The sequence below is a fragment of the Lutra lutra genome, chromosome 11, assembly GCF_902655055.1.
Source record: "Lutra lutra chromosome 11, mLutLut1.2, whole genome shotgun sequence".
NCBI classification, from domain to species: domain Eukaryota; kingdom Metazoa; phylum Chordata; class Mammalia; order Carnivora; family Mustelidae; genus Lutra; species Lutra lutra.
The window spans coordinates 57310360-57337360 of NC_062288.1; the positions used below are offsets into that span (position 1 = coordinate 57310360).

Below are 27001 nucleotides of genomic sequence, written 5' to 3' on the forward strand. Positions count from 1 at the left end.
GCTAATACATTGGAACTATTACTCCTAACATCATAAGAACAACAACTTTATTGCTCCTACTCACAACTAAAATGTCGGAGAAAATTCTATGATAGCTTGAGGGCATAATATAACTCACTGAATATGTAGTCAGCCTACAGCAAGGTTCAATAGCCAAATAAAAACTTGATTCTTTTCTTTCAGGGTGGAGACTGTTTATAGCAGAACAAGACCACTCATCGTAAATCTGGAAAATAACAGATGAGGGACAGTCCTTGAAGCCCAAGCACGGGATTTACTGGAAGTAATTAAAAGGAGAATATAAGAAAAGCAGCAGCTCAAATGAAGTAAACATGAAGAGTTTTTGTTTTGTTTTTGTTTTTTTAGCTTGTGTATTTTTCTCTTCCAGAGAGTCCCATGGGAAGCACACAAAGACTGTGGGCTATTGGGGCACTCTAGCGACTTGATGGAGAACTGGACTGTTGTCCTAAAGTGAACTTGACTGTTCAGTTAGTCCCGGAACCAGCCTGACTTCTGAGGGGTGAAGGGCCGGGAGAGCCGCACTGGGATTCCGATGATTACATTTGACTCAGGGAAATACCGGCCTCTGCTCTGGGGCCTGCAGCTGAAGGGATCTGCTGTCAGGCCACACCGGAGGCTGCTGGACTCTTCCAGAAGGATCTCCTGCAGCTTGGGGTAATCGATAGTGGCCACAGGGACATCCGAAGTACAAGAATGCCACAATCCCATTTTCAAGAATACATATGTAATTCACCATCAATTTGGGATAGAATAATCAGGAAGAATATGGAGGTTAAAGCATGCATCTCAGATGGCACGGTGATCGCAATTATTGGATTGGGATTTTCAAAGTCCAGAAAGTTAAATTCTACCCTCATTCTTCCCAAAGAACAACATGTTTCTGTTTTCTTTGTCTTAAAAATAGAAAAAGCCCTTGAGCTACAGATGAGATGGGAAGGTGCTATGGAGAAAAGGGACTGAAGGAAAAAAGAAACCATTTCCCCTTCAAGGTAGTTTTAAGACTATAATAACAGGATGCTATTATAATATCACTAATATCACTAAGCTATTTAAATTTCAGAAACGCCCTTCATAGGGCTGGTACTACTGTCCAGTAGCTTTTTAAATTTGCATACGGTTCCATATCATATTCTTTTTTTTTTTATTTTTATTTAATTTATTTATTTGAGAGACAGAGAGAGAGCATGAGGGGGAAGTCAGAGGGAGAAGCAGACTCCCCATGGAGCTGGGAGCCCGATGTGGGACTCGATCCCAGGACTCCGGGATCATGACCTGAGCCTAAGGCAGTTGCTTAACCAACTGAGCCACCCAGGCGCCCCTCCATATCATATTCTAATTTATCTCCACTTGCATCTCAAATAAGATGACTACCAAGGTGGTATTTGGTCCATTTATGCTTGTGATTCCAAAATAAAGCATAAGGTCAATTGAAATAGCGGGAGAATTAAAACATTTCCAGATACTGTATGACAAAGCTACAGCCATTCAGGCTGCCTGTCTTGCTTTTCTTGTGGTGGGTTTTTGTTTTGTTTTGGTCTTTTTTGAGCCAGCTTCTGGAGGAGGCCTATTTAGTAGTCAGTATTGCTCCAAGTCTGCATTTTCCTTCATAATGTGAAAACTAGATTTGGTTTTCCCTTGAGTCTCCTTAAATCTACAGAATGCTTCTTCCGGTGTGTGAGGAGAGTTCGGATACATGTTTGAAAAGAACAAAGCACATATACCAAAGAATTGGACTGTGTCATCTAAACTGCTTAGAAATGGAAATGATATTCACATTGTATTCATCTTGATTTCCTGATATGGAAGGAACGAATGTAATATTTAATGAGCCATTTATTGTTTTTAAATGCTAATCACTTACAGAGTCCAAAAGGCTACTAACTTTAAATAACTTCATTTTGAAAATGCAATGCTGTCCAACTACTTGTTTATTTGGTGTGACACTGGAAAAAAATCATGCATTCTTTTTTCCCCATCACTTAATTCTACTTTTCATTCACAGAATTCTACACGCTCTGAAATTATTTAATTTCAGTAATTAAGCATTTTCTGTAAGCGTTTTCTGGAGAAATCTTTTTACTACACCATTATACTTGATATTCCATAGGATTGTTATGGACATTAGACTAAAAGGCTTAAAAATTAGGCTTTGGTTTTAATGTAATCTGGGCAGAAGTTGGCTTTGCTTTGATAACACACTTCAACTACTGCACAAATTATATTATTGTACATTAAAGTAACATATTTAAAAAGACAAAGTTTCCCCTTTTAGTGGTTGTAATCTGTATTATTCAAGACTGCTGCAAAACTCACAGGAGAGTAAAATGAGTAAGAAGAAAGTGTAGGAAAGAGGTAAGACAAAGCTTTATCAGAACACAACACAAAGAAGAACATCAATTCTCTACATTTGTCTATAAGGCAGATGGTCAAACTTTTTATACAAGATCTAAAATATGGTGTTATTAAGAGGTAGAAAATATCAAAACAGTATTTAAGAAAAATGCATTATTTAAAATAATCCGTTATTTTGCTAAACTTTTAGAAAGTCAAACTGTTGTGTGGAATGCACTGTATGTTTTAGGCTAAACTGGAACATTCCATACTCCACAGAGCTATGGTAAAGGGTGAGGAACCCAGGGGTTGGGGTGGGAAGCAGAAAACAGTTTAACTTGTCAAGAGTTCAGTTCTCACTAAGGAGAAATTTCCTACCATGTCTCTGGGATGCCACTATAGCATTTAATTAATGGGAATGTCTCAGATTGATGACAATTTCTCTGCATAATAGGGTACAATTTTGCACAGAAGGCGATACACCTCTAGGGAGGGATGAGCTCAAATGCTTCCTCCTCTTCAGGAAGGCGCCGTATCTGTTCGATATTAAAAATATACATTCCACTACTCTAGTACCATCCTCCCAACCACCAAAATGCAAATACAAATATTCTTCAGACTCCAGCACCAGCAGAATTGTTTCCTACGAGCCATTCCAGAGCTGCTGGAGCCAAAAAGAGATCCGAGTTACCAAATTAAACTCAGGTAGCTTATGCATGAGTGAGTAACCTTGGGTATTCATATTTCTTAATGCACCTGGATAAATTTTTGTCTCCAATACAATTTTATAAGGCATAAATTTAATTTGAATTTTCCTAACCTTTGGAAAATTAGTGTTAAAGCTTCTTTTTTAACCCACACATTAACATTCAATCTTGCATGTTTATTAAATAGTTTATATATAAAATGAAATATCAAGGTGTTCTACATTCATATAAACAATTGTGATAACATTTGAAATTGTAAAGAAACCTACTGAAGAAAAGACATACTTTACTACTTACAATGCTAAGCTAAGCACAGGTGATCATTCTAGATAATTTCTTCTAAATACATAGACACAGGTTTGTGGCTTCAGAAAGCAAACACAGGAGAAGTATAAGGGTGTATCATTCTTCTTTCCTTTTTCACCATAAGACAGGATGGTCCAGTTTGGAAAAACCGAGATCTTTTCTAAGTTCCAAATAGGTGCCATTGCTCACCCAGGAGTCATCACTGGATTTCCTGTGAAGGTAAAAGAATTTCTTGAAAGCTATAGAAAATATTGTCATATTCTTTCTCTTTCCCTCTCCCCATCTCCCCCTGCGCACCCCCCCCAACACCCCCAGTGGCCTGGCTGTCATTCTCACATGCAGACAATATCCCTGACAGTCTCCTTTGGGGACTGTGAGGGACCAGGAAGCTTGGAAACCATTTTGTTACTCCTGACTTGCGCTCTCAAACTTACAGGCTATGACAAATGGTGCTTCTGAGAGAAAGATGGATAAGGGAAGAGTCTGTCATGTGTAAAACACGGCTGGGATGACGGCCACCATCTTGGGTGTGACTATATAAAAGCTAGGCATCAGCCGGGTTGTTCACAGCAAGTTATAAGTTGACATTAAAAACAAAAGGAATTGGAAGACGTAAGAGTCAGGAGAGCACAACCTTGGTTCACTATTGTTTGGCTAGATAATATATTAAATAGATAAAAATTCATAAGGTCCAAAGGGGTGGATAGCTAAAAGTCTTCTTTCTATTCCCATCTCCCAGACTCCTAGTCCTTTTTCTTCAGAGGCAACGCTCTTATAAGCTTCATTCTTTCAGAGAAATTTCATGCATGTCTGAGCGTGCATGCACACCCATGCACACTCCACCCCTCCCATTTTTTTACACAAAGACAGCCCTATATGGCATCCCACCCCTTGAGACGTTGACAGAATATCTACTGGAGATCATTTTCCATTGTCACAATAGGGTCAGCAAGCTATTGCCCAAGGGCCACATTCTGCCTTCTGCCTATCTTTGTATTATTGGTTTTTTTAAATTGAAGTATAATTAACACACAATGTTTTATTAGTTTTAGGTATACAACATATTGAGTCAACAATTCTATACATGTCCTTCTATCAGTGGTCACCATTGGAAGTGTAGTCACCATCTGCCACCATACATTATTACAATATTATTGACTATATTGCTTGTGCTGTTTTTCATCTCTGTGATTTATTTATACTTAGATTCCCTTTAATCTTAATCCCTTTTTACTGGAACACCACCACGCCCATTCACTTAACTATCGTCTATGGCTGCTTTTTATGCTGTGCAGGGGGCTTGGGCAGTTACTACTATGACCCTACAGCCTGAAGGGGCGCCTGAGTGGCTCCAGTCATTAAGCGTCTGCCTTCAGCTCAGGTCATGACCCCAGGATCTTGGGATGGAGCCCCACATTGGGATGCCTGCTCAGCAGGAAGCCTGCTTCTCCCTCTCACACTCCCCCTGCTTGTGTTTCCTCTCTCCCTGCTCTTTCTCTCTGTCAAATAAAGAAATAAAATCTAAGAGAAAAAAAAAGACCTTACAGCCTGCAAAGCTAACAATATTTACCATCTGTCTTTTATAGGAAACATCTGGTGACTCTGGCCATAAGGAATCCTGATTTCTTTTTATACAGTTGCATGATATTCCATTGTAGAAATGGACCACAATTTAACAGGTAGCTTACTGGTGAGCTTTTAGCTATCTAGCTATCCCAGACATATGTTAATAATAATAAGGTAGACCTACAACAATATGTAATTTTGTATGCACATGAGTACAGTTACATTGAAAATTCCTGTAAGTGGAACTGCTATATCAAAGAGTGCATGCATTTGTAACTTTGATATTTCATGTTTTAAGAAGCAAAAGGGGAGACTGCCTGTTTTCCTACACTCTTGGGGACACAGATTTTTGTCACACTGGTTTCCCTCTTCTAATAAAGGGATGTGTCTAAACTGAGCCAGTCTGCCTAGCAGACACTTTACTGTGACACAGAGGAGCCTGGCTTGTCCCAACTGTAGTTTCCACTTGGAATTCCCGCTGACGCTTTCCTTGTTGCCACACGCCTCTCGGTCACCTCTGTGCTAGGACCGCTATGGCTCAGGGTTCTTGCCTCCTCTCCAGCTCCTTATTTGCCACATCTGATACTCTGACACTTTCACAGACTATCCAGAGGAAAAGCCGCGGCCACGCGGCTGCAGCTGTGTTCCATCCTTTCAAGTTCCATTCTAGACGGTGGCCACCACAGCCTAGGTAAGGTTTTATATTTTACATTTAAATGTTAATTCATTTTCCACAGAGCTCCACAGCCTTTGTGAAGTCACTTTTGATGCTTTCAAAGTAGATGGAATTGATGCCTCTCCCTCCCTAGTTCTTGAGACAACTTACTCGCAAGTTTTAATGATCCTAAAAAACAGGGCAGTGAACACCTTTATAAATGTAGATTTCCCTTGTTTAAAAATGACACTGGGTGACTTATGAAAGAAAAAAGAGAACTGGCCTACTTAAGGGTATGTGTGAATATCTATCAACTGGTCAGTAAGACAAGAGCTCAAAATAAACAAACAGGTTTGTTGGTTTATTTTCATCTATCCCTTTATCTATCTCTTGTCTTTAAAAGAAATAGTTTAGGGGCGCCTGGGTGGCTCAGTGGGTTAAGCCGCTGCCTTCGGCTCAGGTCATGATCTCAGGGTCCTAGGATCGAGTCCTGCATCGGGCTCTCTGCTCGGCAGGAAGCCTCCTTCCCTCTCCCTCTCTCTCTCTGCCTGCCTGCCTGCCTCTCTGTCTACTTGTGATCTCTCTCTGTCAAATAAATAATAAATAAAATCTTAAAAAAAAAAAAAAGAAATAGTTTAAGGAGTCTTGTTTTTAAAATATTTAAATTCAACTGATGAATCACTGAACATTAAATTACATCAAAAACTAATGATGTACTGTATGATGGCTAATTGACAATAAACAAAATAATAAAGATAAATAAAATATATAAACAAAGTTCTGAATATTCTGGGATGAAACTCTGGCCCGTTGAATGATTTTCATTTGCCTGTAACCTGAGTTGGTGGAAATGCTCAGAAGGGACCTGACAAAATCCACAATGACTCTAGGGGTAAAAAAAACATTATATTTTGGGGATGAAACATTACTTGCTACTATTTTGCTATTTTGGAATACACAATTACTTAATTGCTACTACTGCTGCTGCAAGATTAGTAGCTAACTCCTATTGTCCATTAAAACATAATGACAACAACAACAAAAAACCAAACCAAAACAAAAAACCAAACAATAAAACCCAGGCTGCTCTGAAAATAAGACTGGGGTAGAATAGGTAGGGCAAGCATCTATTGCTTTTCTACATGGGCCTGGTTTGTTTATTTTTTTAATGAACAAACAAAAAAGCCCCTATGGCCGTACACAGCCCTGGCATGTAGGCAGGAGGGCTAGACCCCAGCCCAGGGCATCTCCCTGGGGCCTTCCGTAGAACCCCTATGTTCCCCGGGGCCTCTCTTTCTTCTCAGGTGATAAGAAAGAGGGGGTGAAGAGCGGATGCTCTCTGATGCCCTTCTAAATCCTGGAGTCTACTTTTAACAAGACCTTTCATGGCAAGTTACTTTCAAATGAAGAGTAAGTGTTCCAAATCCAAACTGGAGTGTTTCTGAAACTTCTGCAAACCGAGCATTAGACTACTTGCACGTTCCATGTTCCCGAGGAGAGGTTTTAGGCCTCTGGAGCAAGACCGACACCAAGAACGCTCACATTTGGGGAGGGGACACTCTTGTCCTCTTTCCTCCTATAGAAGCCTCCAGGGTCACCAGTCCCTGTGAGCCCAAGACCCCCGTGCTGGGCGCGCACACCTGAAAAACCGTGGCTGGTGCTCCACGCAGTTTTCTTCTAAGACCCGCCGCCTTTCTCTCTGCAGCTGTTCGATCCTCTGCTTTTGTATTTCAGCTTCTTCTATGTTCCCTTCCTCCAGGAACCTGGGGTAGTAAGGGGGGGAAACAACGGAACGCAGGTTCCAGGATAACACCGTCATCGTGACTACTAGAATGATGGGTCTAGAACTGGAGATTCCCTACCTGTAAGAACCCTCTCTAAGCCTAAAGGCAGCATTTTGCAGTAGTTAGGGAAGACACTCTTTGTGGAATTGGTGATACATACAAGGTTCAAAAAATTATATCTATAAAAAGGAATTTGTCCCTTTTGTCCCCGTCCCTCATCCCACCTGCTTCCTCACCACGCCCTTTCGTGGGAGCCTTGGAGCCCATCGGACTGTTGAATCTCTGCTAGCTGGTAGGTTATGAATCCATAGGTCAAAATGTTTTTAAAAATATGCATTTCTTTCAGTGACACTGAGCATCTTTTCATATGTTTGAGAGCTGCATTTCCTGTTTTGTGAACAGTTCATTTTCCTATGTCCATTTTTTTAATGAGTTCATCTTAATTTCTGAAACCAATTCATTAAATGAGTTGTAAATACATATTTTGTTTGTCATTTAAGTATTTAATTCTCGGTATGTATATATATGTATATACATTTATATGTATATATACACACATATAAAAAATAAAAAATATTTAAAATATTAAAAATATATACATGTGTGTGTATGTGTGCATATATGTGTGCATATGCATATATATATGTGTGTATATGCATATATATATTCACTTTTTTTTTTACTTTGCCACGAAGAAGGATTTTTTTTCCTTAAATAAAGTCAAATATATAATTTTTTTTTCCTTTCTGGGTCTTGAGTCTTAAATAGGCCCAAGGACAGAGAGAATAGTTTCCATTTTACAGATTAAGAAACTGAGACTAAGAAGGTTTACACAGCATATTGCCAGCAAACATAGGATCAGAAGTTAGATTTTTATGTGCCAAAATAAGTGAAATCTGAGGAGTAAGGGAGCTGGGTGCTTCTCACTCTTCCAGATATACAGTAAGTTTTGTCTTGTTGTGTGCAATAGAACTCTTAAAAATTAACACGTGTTTGGAGATTTCAATTAACTGAAATAAGGTGCTACTGAGCAATGACCTGAGTCCCTTCCTTTCAGGACCTGAGTGCTTCAAGGCCCCCTTGGCCTCTACTCCTGATGACATTCGTCTCTCTTGGGCACCTCTGGTGGGGTGGGAGTTGTTAGTAAGACTTTTCCCAACGAGTTTTACATCTCTGGGGATACAGATCTTTTACAAAGTGCTTACCTTTGGTCTGGTCTAAATCGAGTGTCAGTAGGCGGTAATAAAGACTTTGACAATGGATCCATTTCATTTAATTCCAGGGCAAACTGTGTGAAGCCATAATATTGCTCGTGGCCTTTTGGCATGGGATCTAAAAGAAAAAGAAATCATTCATTTCTAAGTTGCCTTTTATCTACATTACTTCTTAATTCCTGCCTCTTTTTCATCCCAGACCAGCCATAATTTTTCTCTCTCAGCTCTAAATCCTGGCTAAGAAACTGGTGGTGAATGTTCCTCTATAAATCTTTTTCTCTAGAAGTTTTCTTCTACCTACAAGGATACGACCTCTTCTATGTGGTCATATAGGGAATTTATGTAATGCCATGAAGTTTTTATACTGTGTAAGCTATAAAAATAATTCTACAAAAATAAACATGTTATAAAGAACTCTGGGTCCATTTTTTCCTGACTAACAAGACTCTGATTCTGGAGAATCCATTTTTCATTTAAGAGATGTCAAATCCTCCTGGAACTCTGTCTAGTTCCTAGAATAGTGCTGAAGCCCTAGCAAGTGGTCAAGGGAGCCCATCAGACTGTTGAATGCCTGCCCTTCTTTCTACCAACTCTTTCCCTCTAAATCTTACACATTTAAATTTAAATCTAGTTCAGCAGAAGCCAGGAATAAACATGGGATTACGCCAGAAGAAATGCTGCCTGAGGTGAAGGGGACAGAGAATATGGGACCGAAGGAAGTAAGGCTGCTGGCCGGCTGGCATTCTACAGGATGGGACCCTTGCACTCTCCAGCCGCAAATGTGTGTTATCATTCAAGTAAAGGGAAGAACACGTGAAGGTGATTCAGAGAACATCTGGGCTGCCCTTCCCACCACAGGTCCAGACTACACAGGCCCAGGGGGGAAGGCCGCCTCCACCTTTCAAAGGGCGAGGCTACCACAGAAGTTCTGACCTGCCTTGCTGCCACCACCCAGAGCCTTGGGGGCCTTGGGAGCAGAGCCACTGCCCCCATGCATCCAGAGGGCGGGGCATCGAGCCAAAAAGTATCATCTGCTGTCTTAGTATCTAATGGCATTTTTCTTACTGGGTTTGGGACTTACCTGGTAGATGTCACCCCTTTCTTCTTTCCTATCCCTCCTTTTTGGAATGGGAATGTCTATCCTATGGGTGTCCTGTCATTATATGGAAGCATATTTTTGTTTCATGGGTTTAGAGCTGGAGAGGCTGGAGAATTAGACCTCAAGTCTCACCCTTACCCGATTTAGATAATATTTAGTTAAGAATTTGGATTTTAGACTTTTAGAGTTGATGCTGGAATGAGTTAAGATTTGGGGGGCTGTTAAAATGGAATATTTGACATGTAAGAAAGGTGAGGTTTGGGGGAGCCAGGGGCAGTGTCATGGGCTGAACGTTTGTATCCTTTCAAAATTCATATGTTGAAGTCCTACCCCTTCATATGGCTATATTTGGAGAAGGAGCCTAAGAAAGTAATTAAGGTTAAATAAGGTCCAAAGGGTATAGCCCTGATCAGGGGGCCGCCTGCAAGCCAAGAAGCTCTCACCACAACCCAAATTTGCCAGCACCTTGATCTCTGATTTCCCAGATTCTAGAACTGCAAGAAAACACATTTCTGTTGTTTAAACCACCTGATCTGTGGTATTTGTTATAGCAAGTGTATATCCAAGTATATTGCCCTAACTTGAATCCCAGCTAAAAATCAAGCTAAAAATGCCAAGTTTATATACTGGGTAAATCAAATGTAGGCTAATAAAGTCCACTTCTAGTCTTAGCAGGAGTTGCTCTCACATACAAATACAAACGCTTTCCACGCACTGTTCTGCAAACCCAGTTTTTCAAGCCTTGGGAGTCCTTTCTGTCTAATTTTAAGTCTAATGTCCTGTACATACTGGTCATGAAAATAGTAGCAAAACTTCCTACTGTGCCTTCACAAATCCAGCCTAACCACCAGAGTCAAGACAGTGGTTCTTCTTGAAGATGGGCCAGAGATGCTCATGGTCAAGGCACAAACACAAAGTCAGTGAGCAACCACAACAAGCGTACAGCCCACACCCACCACGTGCTCTGTCCAGCCACTGCTTTAACATCCCAGAGAGGAAGGTTGTTCTCATCTCGGAAACATACTTTAAGCAAAGGACAGTGAGTGCCTCTCTGAACTTCTAAAGCTAGGAAGGTGGTCACTGGTGCCAATTCATGCCGGCTTCGTGGCCACCTCTGTGACAGTGGATGCTATATATGGCTGCCATCCAGCGAAAGTGACACTGTTGGTTGCTTACCCTACAGTTATTTCCCTTTCTTACTTGCTAATGGGAAATTGATTTGTTTGTGTGGCACTGTGTCCTGCCTAGGGGGTGAATCTAAGCACATCTGAATCTCTTCTGCCTTCCCAGTTGCCCTTGACTGGATGGATTTGGACCCACTTGAGGCTGACAAAACTTAGTGACTCCTTTGCTGGGGAATCCCAGTAAAGGTTTTCGAAAACTGAGAGGCTACAAGAGAAGATAGCTCTTTTGTTCTGGCTTCTCTCCTGCTTAGTGACCTGTCGCATGGGGATATGATATTGAATCATGATAAATATTTTACACCCATGAGGGACACATCACTGCCATATTGGGAGAAGAGAAATGTGTCGTCAGTGGTCTGTGCTTTTGACACAGGTAAGTTGTCTGTATGACCACTGTGGGGTCATCCAATCCCTTACTTATTAAGTAATAGCACACATCCTTATGGTTTAAGTTACTCTTAGAATGGTTTTTTTGTTTTATTTTGATCAGCCTAAAGCATACAACTGTTGGTATCTCAGAACAATAGTTTATAATATGGTCAACACTTGGAAATATACCTATCAGATTAGAAGATGGACAAAAGTTTTAAAATGTTTGGGGGACATGTTATGAAGGTTTGGCTTCTCTAGCCCTCCCCAGAGCTGCTTTGAGGGCTCAGTATTTTCTAGAATTACAGGAGAGATCAGAGAGGCTAATGGTAATGGGTGAATCTGGGAGACCCCTAACTTTTATCGAAGACCCAGGTCACTCTTGTCTACAACTGCTACTGCTTTCTCTTTACTCATTCTTACTCCACGATGACCTCTTATACTTCACTGACACTCCTTCTCAGTGCCCAGGATAGGCACGGGAGTGATATGCATAGCCTGGAAGATTTCCTCTGAGAAAGTGACCATGGATTAGCAATGGCTTTGTTCTGGGATTAAGAACCAGGACCTAGCAGGCCAACTGAGGTGTTGTTGATAAGCATGAGGACGAGGTTGAGAAAGGACTGGGAAGTGAATGAAGGGCTGGTCGCTTGAACGGCATTCAAAGCAGGTAGAGGCTGAAGACTTGGGATGGCGGACATGGAGGCCAGCCTGTCTGCAGCAACTCTGGCTGTGCCTCCCCATCAACCCGTGCCCGAGACTGATTAGCTGGGGTACTGACTTGCTCTCCAGACACACGTGGACGAGGACGATCCCCCACAGTAGATGCTTTCATGCCATTTCCCGAACAGCCGATGCACCACTTTTCCATCCTTGGCAAATACTGTGCCTTCAATCTCACGGGCGTTAGTGCTCCAGTATTTTGCCTAGGATTCCAATGAGAGTTATCTATTTAGTACTTTGGAGTCAACTAATGTCAGATACTAAGAGAAGAGAAAAAAAAAAAAAAAGTCCAGAGAAAAAAAGCATAGGAATGATTCTACATTGCATATAATTTGCTAGCTCTGGGTTCTGGCTTTTTAAAAAAAAAATCATACTTTTAATTACTTAATAAAAATTAACATCTAACCCTTTATTTATAGTTTGTGACGCAACAGTTGACATTGTGAGAGATACAGGTTTTCTCTTCTCCTTTTGCTACACACAACATCAGAAGGAAAGGCTCAGGGCTCACACATTAGCCAAGTAATATAGTTGGCTCCTAAACCCGCTTGTCTGGAGAAGCTGTTCTGTAGACGTCACCATGGCTCTATTACAATTTAAGACAAAATTAACTCATATATATTCTTTCTCGACAGGAACTGGACAGTCTTTTGCAAACCAACAAAGGGGGCTCCTTTGTAAAGCAACCCATTTTCTGTTTCTCCAACATTTCTCCCCGAAACTAGACTTATTCATCCAATCTACTGGAACGTGATGCGACCTGTATTTCCCCGGTGGATCAGTCCTGATCTGAGAGCAGCTCAGTCCCGCTCAGCCTTGCGGGTTTCATACAGTACCGCAAGCTGGCCAGCAGAGGGCGGTCTAACTCCCTAGAGTTGACTTTCCCCCCAAGTCTCCCAGTTACCTGCCCTAAAAAATCCCCAGGAAAGAATGGAAGGCATTACCTCATAAATCAAAACTCCAAGTGCTATTTTCATCCCAAACAGAATCCGTAGTTGGAAACCAGTAAAACTGAGAGGCATTTTTGGGTCATATTCTGGCCGTCTGGTTTCCCCATGCTGTGTCTTATGGGGAAGAGGGGAGGAAGGCCAGAGGACAGCAGCATCTCGGAGCTACATCAGAAGCATTAACCTGAGGTCTTGACTTACGTAAACATGGAGGAAAAGGGAAACAACCACTGTCTAGGCTCTTAAGTGTATTCTGAAGCGGGAGTCGGATTTTCTGTTACAGATGCCCCTGACAAATCCAATGCTGGCAATATGGTGGGACGCCACAGGGGAAGGCACTCACGCTCCACCGGGAAGGCTGCATCTGTTTTCAGATTCTGTTCCAACACAAGAGGCACGGCCAGTATTCTAATTCCCTCTTCTCTCGTAGCAACAGAAATGGATTCTCTGGCCCTGAGTGTGTGAGTACCAGGTGGATGGTGGACATGGGACTCAAGCCCATGTCCTTGGCAGAGCTGCTGAGAAGCCGCAGCCCTCACCTGGAACAGGGGCGTAGAGCCCTAGCCCAGATCACCCTTTGCTTCTTTTTGCAGAGAGCCTACGTGACGTTTTCGAGGCAGGTTCATTTTTACTTCACCCCAAACATCATTAGCTTTTTCTCTGTCTACATCCTGGTCTGAATTCTAGGTTATAAGAAAGACCCCAACCCAGCTCTCCATCGAGTCCCCCAGCAGCTCTAAGTGGTGCTGAGAGGTACTGCGTGAAATTCCACAGTTAGAGCCTCATCTCTCTGCTTAGGATTTTGATCTTAATTCAATGCAAATATTCCTTTAAGACCATTTTAAACACATGAAATTTTTAAGGGCAAGAGGAATCTAAGGGAATCAAAGCACTTGCAAAGGTAAGCAGACCATTCCTTGCTTTTGCCTTCGGCCAATCTGTTCATGTCTCCTATGAATGTTCATGAGCCTTTCCAGACATCAGCCTACAGCAGTGAGCAAGAGTAGCTCAGGCTTTTGCTTTTCCAGAGTCAGGGGCGGCGAGGAGGGTGCGGGGACCGAAAATGAAAATACCGAAGTAAACCAACAGTGAGCAAGTTAACTATGGGCAGGAGTAAACACTTGTAAGAAAAGGGGATATGACAGCAAGTGACTAACAAGACTGGGCTGATGACGTAAGGATCTGGGGAGAGGGGCCTGAGAAAAAGAAGGTGGAGAGAGAAATGCCAGTGTGGTCAGAAGATGGTGGGGAAGGAAGAGAAAGGGAATGTGGTGGGAACTGAGACTAGAGAGAAAGGAGTGGGTATACATGTGGACGCATGTGCGGACACAGAACCATGTGTAGGTGTGTGTTCACATGTGTGTATACGTGCAGGCGTGCATGTGTGTGCACATGTGTGAACATCAGGGGTGAGGGGGCAGTGAATACCGCACAGGGCCTTGGGGGCCAATGTCAGGAGGCAGGCTTTTATACTGGGAAAGATGGAAGTTGTGGGGGGATTTTTGTGATATACAGCATGACTTTCTTTTTCTAAATCCTAGTAAAATATGCATAACAAAATGTACCACTTTAACCATCTCTAAGCATACAATTCAGTGACATTCAGCACATTCATTCACAGTGTTGAGCAACCATCATTATTATATATTTCCAGAAACTTCTCATCTTCCCAAACTGAAACTGTGTGTCCATTAAACACTAACTCCCATTTCCCAGCCCCCCAGGCCCTGGAATCACCATTCTACTTTTTGTCTCTATGAGTTTGACTGCTTTAGGTATCTCACAGGTGGGGTCACACAGTATCTGTCCTTGTATGTCTGGCTCATTACACGGAGCATAATGTCTTCAAGCTTCATGGGTATTGTAGCATGATGAGTAATGTTTTAAAAGTGTCCCTCTGGCCACTGCCTTGAGGACAGACCATGAGGAAGTATGAGTAGAAGGAGGGAGGCCAGAGGGGCCATGGCCCTGATCCAGGTGAGAGGTTGGGAGAGGGGACACGGGGGAGCCCCTGGCATTGCTTGCCTGATGGCACAAAGGTGAAGGTGGAAAGTTCCCTGAGATTCCCTGTGCCCTCGGGCCCCAGCTCTGCCAAGGCATTTCCGGGGTCGACCTCACGAGGCCACCTGGGTTACCTTGATAAAATTCACTTTGCAGTGGCAGGAGTCATCATTCAGGTTCTTGATGACAATCTCTCCATAGTGCTCGATCCATCTCTGGCCACTTAAGATGTTATGGATGCAAGAGGTCACTTTGTTCCACTCAAAATGATCTCCGAAGCTAAAAAGGAGGCAACAGTGACCTTAACAATTCCCAGAAGAGCTAGCAGCAGATGCAAACAAATATTGCTATTTTAAAAAATAAAGTCCCAGGATGAATTACTCATTCCTTCATTTACAGAACCAACACTGACTGAGGGCCTAAGCTGTGCCGGGCATCCTGAGCCTCCGCTCTCAGACATGCAGGCCACAGAGGGCCACAGCTGGCAGAGCTGGGCACTGTGGAGGCTGCCAGGGACTTACTAGAAGCTGGTGATCTCCTGGAAAAACCTACTCTCTCCTTTGACAGAGGAGAAAACTGAGAGCCAGAGGCGACTTGTCTGAGTCATCAGACTAGAGATGGGAAGAGGCAAAGGGGAAGGTGTGGGGATCTCACAATCTCCTCTCTCTCCACACACACACATGCATATGCATATATACACACATATATGTGTATGAATACAGTCTAGGCAGAGAGACATAACTATCTTATATATAAATCTTAATATACACATATATCTTTTTATGATGAGAAAGTATTCAGGTACTACTTTCAGAGTCATATAACAGTTATGAGGATAATGGCAATAAGACCAAACACTTAACACAGCATAGACTCTGTGCCAAGGACTTTCTTCAGTGCTTTACAGATATTATCTGTTTAATCTTCACAACAGCCCTGCAGAGTAGGTGGTCCTGTTTTGAAGATGAGGGAACGAATGCTCAGGAAGGTTAAGGAACCTGCTCAAGGATCTGCAACTGGTAAGTGAGCATCCAAGTCCTGTGGGCCCCAACCCGGAAGCTACCCTCACAGCCACTTTGCTTTATAAATGAGGGTCAAGGGTCAAATGTAGAATCAAGATGTTCTTAAAAAGAATTTTGACAGTGAGGTAGGCCAATGTTGTTAAAGCAAAACCACCATCCCTAATTTTGTTAGGAAATAAAAATAAGTTTTTAAAAATCTTCTGTTCAGGGAACTTTGGTTTCCAGGTAGCATTCCCATGGGAAGGAAAGAAAATGTGAGCTTGTCAGAACGAGCTACATTTGAACTTATTGTCAAACCAATTAAAAGAAAAAGAAAAAAACAAAACAAAACACATACGCAACACCATGGGGTATAACGGGAATCTCATTCCTAAAGCTGTATCTTGGCCCTAAATTCCACACAGTTCCCAACCACAGAAGAACTTACACTGGAAGAGTCACATGGGTTGTGCCAATAGGAACAATTTCCATGGATTTGCCCCAGAATTTGTTTTTCCATCTCACATCTGAAAAGAAATATCAATTAGTGCATATCTAGCAGGAAAGCTACACAAATCAAAGAGTTCTTGGGCTGGATAAATAATCACTATGTAGAACAGTCTCTCCATAATAAAGTCCATTACATTATAGGATAACACTTCATTCAATACAAGTACCAACTGAGTATCTGGGACAGAATCAGGAAAACTAAAATTATAGATGAAGTCCCTCTCTTAGAAGAACTCATGGTATGAAAGGCAGACAAAAGTGAAAACAAGTAATGCTCAAATAGAGAAGCACGGGCTATAGCTAAGTACATTGTATGATGAAATGGAGCCAGAGAAGCAGGAATGACCAACACTCTTGGGGAAAGCATCAGAAAGGGCAACTTAGATCAGGCTTTGAAGAGTAAGCAGGAGTTCACCAGGCAGAGAAAAAGTGACAGAAGGCAGAAGACAGCTTGTCCAAAGAGAGAGAGAGGTGTAAAAGAACAGGGTGTGCTTCTGTCCTATGGGTCTTGGATTGTTTAGAGAGAAGAGCAGAGAGACATATTGAGCACAAGAACAATGGGCTCTAGAAGCCAGGCAAAGAAGTTTGGTATGTATACCTTGGGGGAAATAAGATATTTCTTTAGACAGAAAATGCATGCGATTATATTCGAACTTTGCAAAGACAATTGGGAGAAATACAGTTAGTGGACCAGGAGCACAAGAGATGAGAAGGAAGGTGACTAGTTACAAGGCTGCTGTAATTGGTCAAGAGGTAAGTGAGGGTGAAGTGAACTAAAACAGTAGCAGACAGAGTAGAAGGGAATGATCCCAAAACCTCAAAAAAGTAGAAACAGAACTAGTTGGCAAATTAGATGCAGATTCTGAACAACAGGGAGAATTTGTACGTGATTTCATATCTGTCTCACTTGCATAAATGGTGGCACCAACAAGGAGAAAAACAGAAGAAGAATAGAGTAGAGCATGGCTCAGTCAGTTAAGCTTGTCTGCCTTTGGCTCAGGTCATGATCTTGGGGTCCTGGGATCAAGTCCCGCATCGGGCTCCCTGCTCAGTGGGGATCCTGCTTCTTCTTCTACCCTTCCCCCTTGCTCATGATTGCTCTCTCTCTCAATTTCTTTCTCTCAAATAAATATCTTTAAAAATGAGAGACTAGAATAGAAATAGAATTTTTAAAAAGGATAGAAAAAGGGTGGCATAGACAGGTGATCCCACAGACTGTTGCATGACAATACGTAGACCATGGGGGAGCCATGGTGAAAGTAGGGAGGCCAGTAGGGGGCCATGGCCATGAACCAGGAGAGGGATAGGGCTGGGACCAGGCAGCCCCTAGCCACATATATATGATTTCACTTACATAAAATATCCAGAATAGGCAAATCTATAGAGATAGAAAGTAGGTAAGGGGTTGCCTAAGGATGGAAGAGGCTGATGGAAATTGGAATTTGTGGTGGGAATAGGTATTAGCTAAAGGGTGTTTTTTTTTTTTCCAAAGATTTTATTTATCTATTTGACAGACAGAGATCACAAGTAGGCAGAGAGGCAGGCAGAGAGAGAGAGAGATGAGGAAGCAGGCTCCCCATGGAGCAGAGAGTCCGACATGGGGCCTGATCCCAGGACCCTGAGATCATGATCTGAGCCAAAGGCAGAGGCTTTAACCCACTGAGCCACCCAGGCGTCCCTTTTTTTTTTTTTTTTTTTTTGAGTGATAAAAATGTTCTCTTTTTTTTTTTTTTAGAATTTCATTCATTCATTTGTTCATTCATTCATTTATTAATAGAGCTCAAACAGGGGGAGGGGCAGAGGGAGAGGATGAGAGAGAATCTCAACATACCACACACTGAACATAAGAGCCCAACATAGGGCTCAATCCGATGACCCTGACATCATGATATGAGCCAAAATCAAGAGCCAGATGATCAACTAATTGAGCCACGTAGGCACCTCTGGTGTGATAAAAATGTTCTTAAATTGATTGTCATGATAATCAGAAAATTTTGTGAATATATCAAAAATCACTGAATTATATATACCATTTAATTAGGTGAATTGTATAATATACAAATTACATCTTGATAAAGTTGTTACCCCCCAAAAAAGATAATCATTGTTTTTGTTTTTTTTTTAAAGATTTTATTTATTTATTTGACAGAGAAAGAGATCACAAGTAGGCAGAGAGAGCGGGGGAAGCTGGGCTCGATCCCAGGACCTGAGATCATGACCTGAGGCCAAGGCAGAGGCTTAACCCACTGAGCCACCCAGGCACCCAATAATTGTTGTTTAAAGCAAAAACAGTAATGATATATTGTGGGGTTTATAACATACATAAATAAACATTACTTCTGCAATAGTTACAAAGGTTAAGAGAGGGGAAATGGAAGTATATGTGTAAGTTTCTTATATGTAAGTGGCATATTATTACTTGAAGATAGACTTACGATATATTAAACATATATAATATAAAGCCTAAAGGAATAACTTAAAAAATGAAACAAAAAGGTATAGCTAAGAAGTCTACAAAGGAAATAGGATGGAATCATAGAAAGTACTCAGTTCAAAAGAAGACAGAAAAAAAAGGGGAGCAAAGAACAGATAACAACAGACGACAAATACTAAGAGGCCACATTTAAATCCATCTACATCAATAATGATAATAAATGTAAATGGCCTAAACAAGCTGGTTAAAAGGTAGAGAAATGTCAGATTGATTTAAAAAGCAAGATTTGGGAGTTGTGAGTCTATGCGAATAGGTGAGATTGCCCAGGAAAAGGCTGATGAGGAAGAAAAGAAGAGGGCTAAGGAGAAAACTGTCATGTAAGGTAAGGAGCACACAGAAACTAATTGGAGAAAATCCATATTATCTGTAACTTAAAAATAATAATAAAGGGCTTACAGGGTCAAAGACATTTAGCAATTAGAAGGTTAGAGATATTATAAGAATTATTCCCAGAGGGTTTCAGTGAAAGTTAGAGGTGTTTCTAATCAAGCTTCACTTCTAAACTTTAATAGTTTAGAAGATTCAGAAAAAGTACTATAGTACTTGTACCCTAAACTGGTAATATTGTCTCCAGAGAAAGAAACTGGTTGGCTGGGAAGTGGGGTGGGGGAAGGAGCTTTTTTTAATGGCAAAGGAGTAAATCAAGTGTCATCACTGTTGACAGAGAAAAATGCTTTCAAGTTTGATGTGTGTGCTCATTGTTTGAAAAACCAGGATGCTCAAATTTTCCTTGCCCTTCGAATAAATATATGTTAACAAAATTAATTAATCCATTCAGAAAATATTTGCAGTCTTACTTACTCTTCAAAACAATTCACCCTCCTCCCAAATCCAAAATACAAACGGAGACAACTGCCAAACTAAAAAAAAATCAGCAATCTAAAATGTACTGTTTAGAAATAAAATCAAAACTTTTCAAAAGCAAGAAGAACCCTGTTGTCTAAACTCTGATAAATACCTATAAATATTTAGTGTCTCTTGAATACACAAGACATTTCAAGTGGCTGTGGAATTAGAGAAAAAGTTACAGGAATAAGTGGTGGTGGCCCAGACACAGATGGAGAATTTTTTTTTTTTTTAAGGGAACAACTAGATTATCTTCCTGAATCCTTAATTATGAAGTAGACAGGTGTTGGAAATTGTTCAGGGGTGACAGGCAAGAATGCCAAGTGGTGTAGATCCATAAAACAAGACCCAAGTCCAGGGCCTACCTGTGATCTTCATAAGCACCTGCAGTAGTTCTTGAATAAAATAGCTCTAGAACATTACAAAAAGTGATGCAGGCCAAATATATGAGCACATTACCTTGCCAGAAAACAAAATTTCCAGACTCAGCATGACATGCAGAGATAGGTGGATGGTGGCTGACCTGATGGAAACAAAGGCCAGAAAACAAAAAATTAGTTCACTTTTGTGTCTCATGAAATCCGTTCCTTCGCCCTTGCCCTGAGAGGTGAGACAATGTACAGTGTCTAAGTGAATGAAAACTTCAGTTTTCCTTCAACAAGTTGGTCCTCAAGAGGGCGCTCCTCATACAGCCAGCCCCAATTTGCTCATCTTGCTGAGGACTGAGAAGAAATCAGGTGCATGGAAGCCTCCCGAAGTACAGGAAAAACAGCCAAGAGGTAAATGTTGGGGATAGAGACACGTTTTGAAAGATGTAAGAACAAAAGCAGGGTCTCTCTCAAATAAATAAAATCGTAAAAAAAAAAAAAAAGACTGGTTCAAGAAAATTTTTAAAAGAATAATGTTTATTTTTTAAAATTTTATTTATTTATTTGAGAGAGAGAGAATGTGAGAGAGAGAGAGAGAGCACGGTGTGGGGGGGAGGCCAAAGGAGAAGCAGACTCCCTGCTCAGCAGGGAGTCCGATGTGGAACTTGATCCTCAGACTCCAGGATCATGAGTTGAGCTGAAGGCAGTCGCCTAACCAACTGAGCCACCCAGACACCCCAAGAACAATGTTTCTATATAAAAGAGCCAAACAATTATTGAAGAAATGTTAGTCAACTGCTAAGGAAAACATCTAATTCATTTTCTGTCAAGATAAAAAAAATCTTGAGTAAATATGTAATTTTGTTCCAGGAAAGAGAATTCCCCACAATGGAGACAGTTGCACATTTCTCTGGGTTTTGTCACTGGGGTCATTCCTTCTGTGCTGTTCACTAATGAAGAAGTTAAAGAGAAAACCCAGCTCCCGAGCTGGGTTTCCTCATTTCCTTAGTAACTCGAGGCAAGTGAGCAGTGTACATATTACAATTACAGTTCAGGACCAGTGAAATCAGACAAATGCTATCAGCAGTGTTTCAAAGTTTGTCTGACTTAGCTGGTTCTTAGCAAGTATCTTACATTTAGAGCATCTAGCCTAATTAACGCCTGTCTATTACCCAAGAGACCAACATCAGAAAAATTCAGCAGTGCTTCCCAAACACACCGACAGGAAAGAAACAGACGTAAACCTCAGCACTTTAGGTTTACATCAGTGGTTTTCAGTGGGGAGGTGACCCATCTCCAGTCACTCGCCTTGCCCTGGACCCTCAGCTGTAATGAGAAACAGGGTCTGAAAACCACTTGTATGGGCCTGTTCCTTCGGCGAACTCTGGGATAGGATAGGCTAGTACAGAGTCGTTCTGCATGCATATGTAACTGACGGAATTTCAACTTTACCAACTTGACCTGAAGAAAAGTAGAGACAAAGATTTCAATAGTCCATGCATCTTTCAGGTCTCAAGGAACATAAATGCCAGATCTGATATGAGGTAGGAGAGGCAAATTTGCTACCCCTTAGATGGTTTTCATTCCCACAGGCCTCTTAAGAATGTAGCCCCTCTCTGTGCCTATGGGATTTTCTTTTTTTTTTTTAAACTTTTTTTTTCCTCCAACAGAGAGATTGAGAGAAAGCGCGAGTAGGTAGAATGGCAGGCAGAAGGTGAGGGAGCAACAGGCCTGAGCCCCAATGTGGGGTTTGAACCCAGGACCCCAGGATCATGACCTGAGCCAAAGGCAGGTGCTTAACGATTGGGCCACCCAGGTACCCCCTATGGGATTTTTTAGGGCAATATTAACTTTTAGCAGGGTTTAGAAGCCTAAGTCTTCTTCTGGCCTTCATTGTCTTTTTGTCATTGAACTCCTTGGAGATAATTAATGTCACAAAATGAGGCATTCCTGTTCCCCCTTCCTCCCCCAACAGCTCTCAATGAAAATAGTGGAGTTAACTACTACATTGGGATCATATAAAACTAAATCAGGGAAGACAACCTGCACCCTATTTCTTCCTCCGCTCCCCCCACCTACTCCCCAGTGCAGCAGGTGAGGAGCTATGGAACGTTCCCCTTCCCCCAGAACGTAGGCATATTTTAAAGTAGATAATTAAAAGTAGATCATAGTCATTCCCACATAAACAATGTGGTAAAAAATGTAGGGTTTGCAGTCTTGATTAAGAATGTGGCATTTCGGGGCGCCTGGGTGGCTCAGTGGGTTAAGCCGCTGCCTTCGGCTCAGGTCATGATCTCAGGGTCCTGGGATCGAGCCCTGCATCGGGCTCTCTGCTCAGCGGGGAGCCTGCTTCCTCCTCTCTCTCTGCCTGCCTCTCTGCCTGCTTGTGATCTCTCTCTGTCAAATAAATAAATAAAATCTTAAAAAAAAAAAAAAGAATGTGGCATTTCATAGGTGTGGCCAAATCTGGCTACAAACATTAAACATCAAAGCAAAGTACAGTATATACAAACTGTAAATCTCTTCTGTAATAATTTTAAATCCCATAAAACTGGGATAAATATACTATCCACATGAACTATAAAAGAAGCCCTATCATACCATAAAATCTATACACACCCATAAAAATGCAACTTTGACCTTTTAAAACTATTGTGTCAGACACATGAATCAGTGCTTAGCAGAAGACCTTTATGTGGGTTCAAAATTGGTTTTCTGAACGAATAAATCTCAATGGTCAAATATCAATGATCATGCTTATTTTTTTTCTGGCTTAAAAGGGCCTTTGGGAGTGATTTATTTGGTGCACATTGCTTTTAAGAAGTTTACAAAGCTTCCCAGGAAAATTGAAGTGAGGTCTGATTTTTTTCATGGATATATTTTCTTACAACAGGTATTTATTCATGAAACATTTCTGGAGCATGTGCCGTGTGCCGCACTAGCATCAGGGAATGAGGGAGGGCTTCTGGAGCCCCAGAGACGCAGGTCTTAACTTGGCAACGTCATCTAATGGCTGAAGGGCCTTGAGCAAGTTTTTAAGTCTTTGGGCCTGAGTTACCTCATCTATAAGATAAGGCTCATACCACTGATTTTGCAAACAAAAAGATGACACATGAAATTATAGGATCTTATGCTGGTATGAAGTGGGCAGGGACTAAAATTTAGCCATTTTTCATGAGTAGTATTTCCATTTAGTCATCATGGTGACCTTGACCTCATGTCTTCATTAGTCTTATTTTATACATTAGGAAACAAAGAACCTCTCCAATGCTACATGGTTAATTGGGGATGGCTTTAAATCAAGGTCCTCTGATTTCAAATCCAGTGTTTTCCTTTATGTCCCGGCTGTGTCTCTATGGCCACTTTCAAAACTGGGCTCTGGTCCTCCCCAAAGCCTCCACACACAGTTAAGATCCCATTGCATGGATATTTAGACAAAGAATCTTCTGAGTCTGAACTTCCAATTTCTCTGAGTCTCATTTATGTCATTGTAAAATGAGGTCTGAGGGTCTCTCTGACTTCACAACTGACTTCTCTAAATCTAATTCTCAGTGTCTCTTCAAATCCCAGCACCAGCGGATGTCAGCCAATTGGGAAAAGATTATACTAAGACTTTGACGAACTCGAAGGCCCATTGAAAGGGGGTAATTCAAGGCTCATGACTTAATTTTTGTTGACGGCAATCTTTCTAAAATCTACTGGAACAGAGAATGATGAGCACAATATAACCTTAGTGTTAGATTTGGTTGAGTTTCTATTCTCGTTACATCTTAACCCAGATGTAACTCAGAAAGTTATTTGATTTTGAGTCTGAACTGACCCAGCCCTGAAGGAGACAGTGTCTGTCAGCTTACAGGGTAACTCCAGTTTAGACGGATTTCTAGCATCCCTCTCTGCTTCTTCCTCTCCATCCCAAATCAGAGCAATCTCTAACTGGTAAAGATCCCCAAACATTCGGGAATTTAGTATATATGGTCCTTACTGTTCAGGTATTTTTATGTAGCTTTCTTTCTACAAGCCCAAAGTCAGTGAGTTCCCCTACTAGTTGAGAATTCCTGTCATTTATTTGTATCTCTCAAGACTTTCTTACCCTGACCTGACATTTTTTATTTGTTTTAAATGTACTTTTATATAAGAGGTGAGTGGTATGGGGAGAAGCAGATGGGGAAAGAGTATATTTTAATATTTGCATATTTGTGAGTATATCTTTTTCAGATTTAGAAGAGTCTCCCTTAAATACATCACTTCTGCAGCTGCCCGAAGACCTAACTATAGAGTCTACCTAGTCCCTGGCTCGCCTCCAACCTCAAAGGACAGCTTGTAGGAGAGAGGACGAATGCCAGGTGAGAAATCATGCAGGCGCAGGAGTGTTCATCGTTCACTGACTGCCTCTGATGTGTCCGGAGCTTTCCTAATCCCTGGGAATAGAAAGCATTCTGGTGCAGAAGTGGGCGAGATAGATAAGGAAATAAAGAAATAGATAATATAGATAAAGAAATTTGTCAGTAGTAACAGGTGTTAAGGAGAAGAATGCAAGACATGAGGATGGGAGGATGGTAAATGGGAGTGCTATTCCAGACAGGGCAGTAGGGGCAGGACACTCTACCATGAAATCCTCTGGGGCTAGGAGAAATAAGGAAGTGCACCGCATGGAAAACCAGGAGAAGTGCATCAGAGGGAGAGGACACGAGCACTGCTGAGGGCTAGCCAACGCTCTGTATGTTTTAAGAGAGGCAGAAGGCCAGTGCAGCTGACACTGAATGAGTAGAGGTGGGAGAGGTATCCTCTCCGGGGCTAGTATCTTGGTGGGGAGGGGAGAAGGCTTTGTGGGGCCATGGCCAGGACTTTGGATTTTATTCCAAGTGACAGGGGAAATCATTGGAGGGTGTTGAGCAGGTGTTGCTCCTGTTTTGAAGCAATCACTCTGGCTTTTGGGTGAGAAACTGGCTATGGAAACAAGAGACCAGCTAATGAGTCTACTGCAATGATCCTAGTCATTGATTACCTTGGTTTGGGCTTGGAGGCCAACACCAGTGGGGGAGCCAGTGAAAATTGCTGGCTGTGGAAGGAAGGCTTCTGAAGGAAGACCCCAGGATTTGCTGATCAATAGGATATGGATTCTAAGAAAACGCTATTAAGGATGATGCCAAAGTTGCTGGCCTGATTTTGGGGGGAGAAGGCAGTTGCCAATTATTTTCTCTTCCTGCATGTTCAGGATTCATCACTTTGTTTGACAAGCCTATGGCTTCTTTTCAAAAGCAGAAACAAAACACATATTAAAACACTTGACCCAGAAGTGGAGAACACTGGTTTAGCAGCCTTGGATTTGATCCATCGTTAGTTCTCTTTGAACAGCCTGAATTTCCCTTCTGAAAACCTCTTTAAATAAGATGCCACTTTAATTAGTAGTGACAAACTCTGCCTGCTAATAGATAAAAGAGCTATTTTATTGTGAGTGAGCACGCAGGGAGACAAGTGATAAGCATGGTATTTATAAGTCCGTCCAAGAATGTATGTTCATAGTTCTCGTGATGAGTAACAGAAAAGCAAGGAGGGCCGAGGCCAGGGAGCAAAGGGGAAAAAAAAGACTTCATTTGAGTCCTTTATGGGTTAGTGACTGCCAATAACTCCATTTAACTTTTCAGTCCTAAACTCTAAACAGCACGTGGCTGGGGGAGGGGATCCAGGGAGAGTAAATGGTTAGAATGGCCCCAACAGTCATCCGAGAACTGAAGTTCCAGATCACCAGGAATGATCTTTTAGGTAATAGCTTAACTGCACAGCCTTTAGATACCAGACCTTTCCCAAAGGTCTACAAACAGAAGCAGCGCTAACTGAAATCAGTTTTCTGAACCAGTCTCACTGAACCCCGTCTCTGATGACGCTCCAAGCCAGCTGCTTAGCTGTCTGCCAGGCGGCAGGAGAACCAAGTCAGGAAGAACCTGTCGGTAGGACACTTGATCCCTGAGGAGAAAAAGGAAGTCCTGTCTGAATTCCCCCTTTTCCAAGCTTATTTAGACGGCCAAGGCTGAATCACACAGTTCATGGCACATCAAAGTCCTCCCCAGAGAAGGTGGTACATCCGGAGGGTGGAACGCAGGACAGGAATGTTTATGATTTACTCCCGAATGTTGCTTATTCACAAAGGTCACGCCCCAGAGCACAATGGGAGCTGGGCACAAAGTCCTACCTGCGTTTGGTCTAAGTGACAAGGGCAGGCCAAGTCCCAGAGTCTGATCAGCATATGGAGCGCTTTTTTCTCACCAGAAGCCAATGACCCTGGCAGCACAGTAACTACACCTACGAGAGACCCCAAGACAGGTGAGGGAGGGAGGCCACTGTAGGGAAACAGTGGGCACTGGGAGAGGCGAATGCTCCAGGCATCAGTTTCCCTGCCTCTGACTCATCCTCACCTCACCAGCCACACAGCGGGTGTGGGTATTTTGAAAATCAAGAAAGAGTCTGTGCGAGTGTGAAAAGCACAAAGGACTCTGAACCTAACTGTTCATTGTTGTGAGGAAAATTTTAAGCAGCCAAGTGCTTCCTCTGGTTTCTGACCGCATGAGTCATTTTGATGGGGCATTTTGGGGTCTTTGGGGTGAGAGATGACACAGAGGAGCAAGCTGGTATGAGGCCAAATTCTGTGAAGAAGCAATTATTTCAGTGTCTTCAGCCACTGACCACTTTGAACAACCACATCCCCACCCAAACCACAGAACAACACCGTTCAAAGGCTTGGAGTGAAGGATAGATGTAGCTTTTCAAATCTCGAAAACTCCACAGAAGAGCCGAGTTACCCTAGTTTCCTTTCACTGGGGTAAGTGAGTTCCGTCAGCATCCTTGTTAGAGTAAAATCCCACCCAAAAGTACTAGTT

At 41.9% G+C, this 27001-nt stretch overlaps 1 protein-coding gene across 7 annotated transcripts in view; it reads right to left on the reverse strand.

The window, feature by feature from the left end:
• Nucleotides 1-1992: 1992 nt before the first annotated feature.
• OSBPL3 (oxysterol binding protein like 3) overlaps nucleotides 1993-27001 on the reverse strand; it is a 178345-nt gene continuing 153336 nt past the window's right edge. For all 7 annotated transcript variants that reach the window (XM_047694797.1, XM_047694800.1, XM_047694796.1 and 4 more), the window contains 7 exons: nucleotides 20218-20281; nucleotides 16357-16435; nucleotides 15042-15186; nucleotides 12018-12162; nucleotides 8576-8702; nucleotides 7227-7349; nucleotides 1993-3576 (listed from right to left, as the gene is read on the reverse strand). In XM_047694797.1, coding sequence (XP_047550753.1) covers nucleotides 3480-3576; nucleotides 7227-7349; nucleotides 8576-8702; nucleotides 12018-12162; nucleotides 15042-15186; nucleotides 16357-16435; nucleotides 20218-20281 — 780 coding nt within the window. In that variant the 3' untranslated portion in view covers nucleotides 1993-3479. The remainder of the gene's footprint in view (nucleotides 3577-7226; nucleotides 7350-8575; nucleotides 8703-12017; nucleotides 12163-15041; nucleotides 15187-16356; nucleotides 16436-20217; nucleotides 20282-27001) is intronic.